Source organism: Corticium candelabrum, chromosome 12 (genome assembly GCF_963422355.1).
Source record: "Corticium candelabrum chromosome 12, ooCorCand1.1, whole genome shotgun sequence".
In the NCBI taxonomy this organism is placed as follows: Eukaryota; Metazoa; Porifera; class Homoscleromorpha; order Homosclerophorida; family Plakinidae; genus Corticium; species Corticium candelabrum.
Window position 1 is genome coordinate 1,182,501 of NC_085096.1, and position 2,500 is coordinate 1,185,000.

General features: G+C 45.5%; 1 protein-coding gene across 1 annotated transcript in view; it reads left to right on the top strand.

Annotated features, from left to right (window-relative positions):
- LOC134187557 (telomerase protein component 1-like) overlaps positions 1-2,500 on the top strand; it is a 53,263-nt gene that overhangs the window by 29,942 nt on the left and 20,821 nt on the right. Inside the window, exons 20-22 of the mRNA XM_062655710.1 lie at positions 1-197; positions 1,873-2,107; positions 2,375-2,500. The exon at positions 1-197 is cut by the window's left edge and continues 46 nt beyond it; the exon at positions 2,375-2,500 is cut by the window's right edge and continues 57 nt beyond it. Of these exons, the coding sequence (XP_062511694.1) occupies positions 1-197; positions 1,873-2,107; positions 2,375-2,500 (558 nt within the window). The remainder of the gene's footprint in view (positions 198-1,872; positions 2,108-2,374) is intronic.

Sequence of the window (2,500 nt, forward strand, 5' to 3'; positions counted from 1 at the left end):
ATTGGTCTTCTTGGCACTCGATACGGATGGACTCCAAGCAAGTATGTCGTACCCAACACTCCAGATTTTGACTGGGTAAAGACATATCCATCTGGACGATCCATCACAGAACTGGAAATTCAGCAGACAATTGGGCAAGGAAAAGAGAGAGCCGACGAACGAGCGTTCTTCTATTTCCGAGATTCGGATTTTCTTGAGTAAGTCTCGTTGTGTGATGTCTACTGAGGTAGTCGGTTATGTCAGTGATTGGGCATTCTTTGGGTGTCAAATGTTTATTTGGCTGACTGATGATGGAGTGATGTAGTACACTTGGAAATGTTGTAAGTGGGTGTGGTGTTGGTAAATTTGAACTTGTACGTGAAAGACGTTAGGAAGCTACCACATTTGTTTGTCTTCTGTCTCTGTGTCTGTCCATCTGTTTGTTTGTCTGTTTCTTGGTCTGTCTGTCTGTTTGTCTGTCTGTTTGTTTGTTTGTTTGTTTGTTTGTCTGTCTGTCCATCTTTTGTCTGTCAGTTTGTCTGTTTGTTTGCCAATCTGTTGGTTGTTGTGTCTATCTTTCTGTCTGTTTGTTCATCTGTTTGTCTGTTTGTCCATCTGTCTGTCTGTTTGTCTGTACGTCCATTCATCCGTCCATCTGTCTGTCTGTTTGTCTGTCTGTCTATCTGTTTGTCTGTCTGTGTGTCTGTATGTCTGTATGTCTGTCTGTTTCTCTGTTTGTCCATCTGTCTGTCTGTCTGTTTGTCTGTCTATCTGTCTGTCTGTCTCTCCATTCATCCATCTGTCTGTCTGTCTGTCTGTCTGTCTGTCTGTATGTCTGTCTGTCTGCCAGGACCCTACAAATGCACAACGAGTGTGCCAATCTCCTTTTTCTGGTCGCTCAAAATTATGAGACTATGTTATCTCAATGCGTGCCCAAATTTAGGAAATCAAAACATGAATACAAACCCCACAGTATATTTGTGTCTCTCATTGTATGAGACAGTGTGTGTGTGTGTGTGTGTGTGTGTGTGTGTGTGTGTGCACGTGTGTGTGCATGTGTGTGTGGGTGTGTGTGTGTGCACGTGTGTGTGTGTGTGTGTGTGTGTCGGTGTGTGTCGGTGTGTATGTGCGTGTGTGTGCATGCGTGCATGCATGCGTGCGTGTGTGGTGCAACAGCTCAATTGGTTAAAGAGTGCATTTGGAGAATGAAAACATCCGGGACCTTGCAGGGTTGCAGGTTCAAGTCACAGTGATGGCGAGCTATGGCATAATTTCCTTAAGCAAGAAACTTACACACAATTGCTTCTCTCAACTCAGGAGTATAAATGAGTACCCGGTCATTGACTGGGGTGGACATGACCGCTGGCTTGGCCCTAACATCGTGCAACAGACAGGAACGTGTGGGCCTTGGTGTCCAGTCCCAAAGCTGCGCCATAGTCAGTGCCCCTGGATGACTCTGGCCAAGCTCCAGGTGGACTGTACCGCTAGCCTTAAGCCTCCACGTAGCGCATGGAGGCTCTGTCTCTAGAGGCAGGGGAGCTATCTCCACAACTAACCTTAAGGTTGATGTCATTCACGAATGACGTGGAGAGCTTGACATTTGTCCACATTTGTGTGTGTGTGTGTGTGTGTGTGTGTGTGTGTGTGTGTGTGTGTGTGTGTGTGTGTGTATGTGTGTGTGTGTGTGTGTGTGTGTGTGTGTGTGTGTGTGTGTATGTGTGTGTGTGTGTGTGTGTGTGTGTGTGTGTGTGTATGTGTGTGTGTGTGTGTGTGTGTGTGTGTGTGTGTGTGTGTGTGTGTGTGTGTGTGTGTGTGTCCACATGACAATAGATTTCACCTCCTACTACATACAGCTTAATATCCTCACGTGTCTCACATTGCTCTGTTGCATAGGAATGTGCCTGAAAGTGTCAAGCCATCATTCACTGCAGACAAGCCAGAACATCAACGACGACTTCACGAACTAAAACAGCAAATCAGAACGAGTGGATGTGAGGTCTTCGATGGTTATTCGTGTCATTGGGGTGGCGTTGTTGACGGGAAACCGATGGTCACTGGACTGGAAGAGTTTGGAAGTCGAGTGTTGAATAATGTTTGGAATGCAATTTGTAGGAAGTTTCCTGACGAGGTGACACATACAGATGTGACGTTGTGTTTGTTTGTAACAGCAAGTTGATGTCTGAATTTGAATTTGTATCGTGAGTGTGTGTGTGTGTGTGTGTGTGTGTGTGTGTGTGTGTGTGTCCGTTTGTGTGTGTGTGTGTGTGTGTGTGTGTGTGTGTGTGTGTGTGTGTGTGTGTGTGTGTGTGTGTGTTTGTCTGAGCTTGTGTTTTGCTTCTTTTTATTGTGTGTTTGTGTGTAAATTTTTGGGTCTGATTGTTGTGTGTGATTGTAGGATGCGTTTGCTGACCAGCTGATTGAAGAAGAGGCTCTTCATGATGCATTTGCTGAGCACAGGAGGAAGGAGTTTGTTGGCAGGAAGAATTTACTTAAGCAAGCACAACTTATGATTGAGAGGATG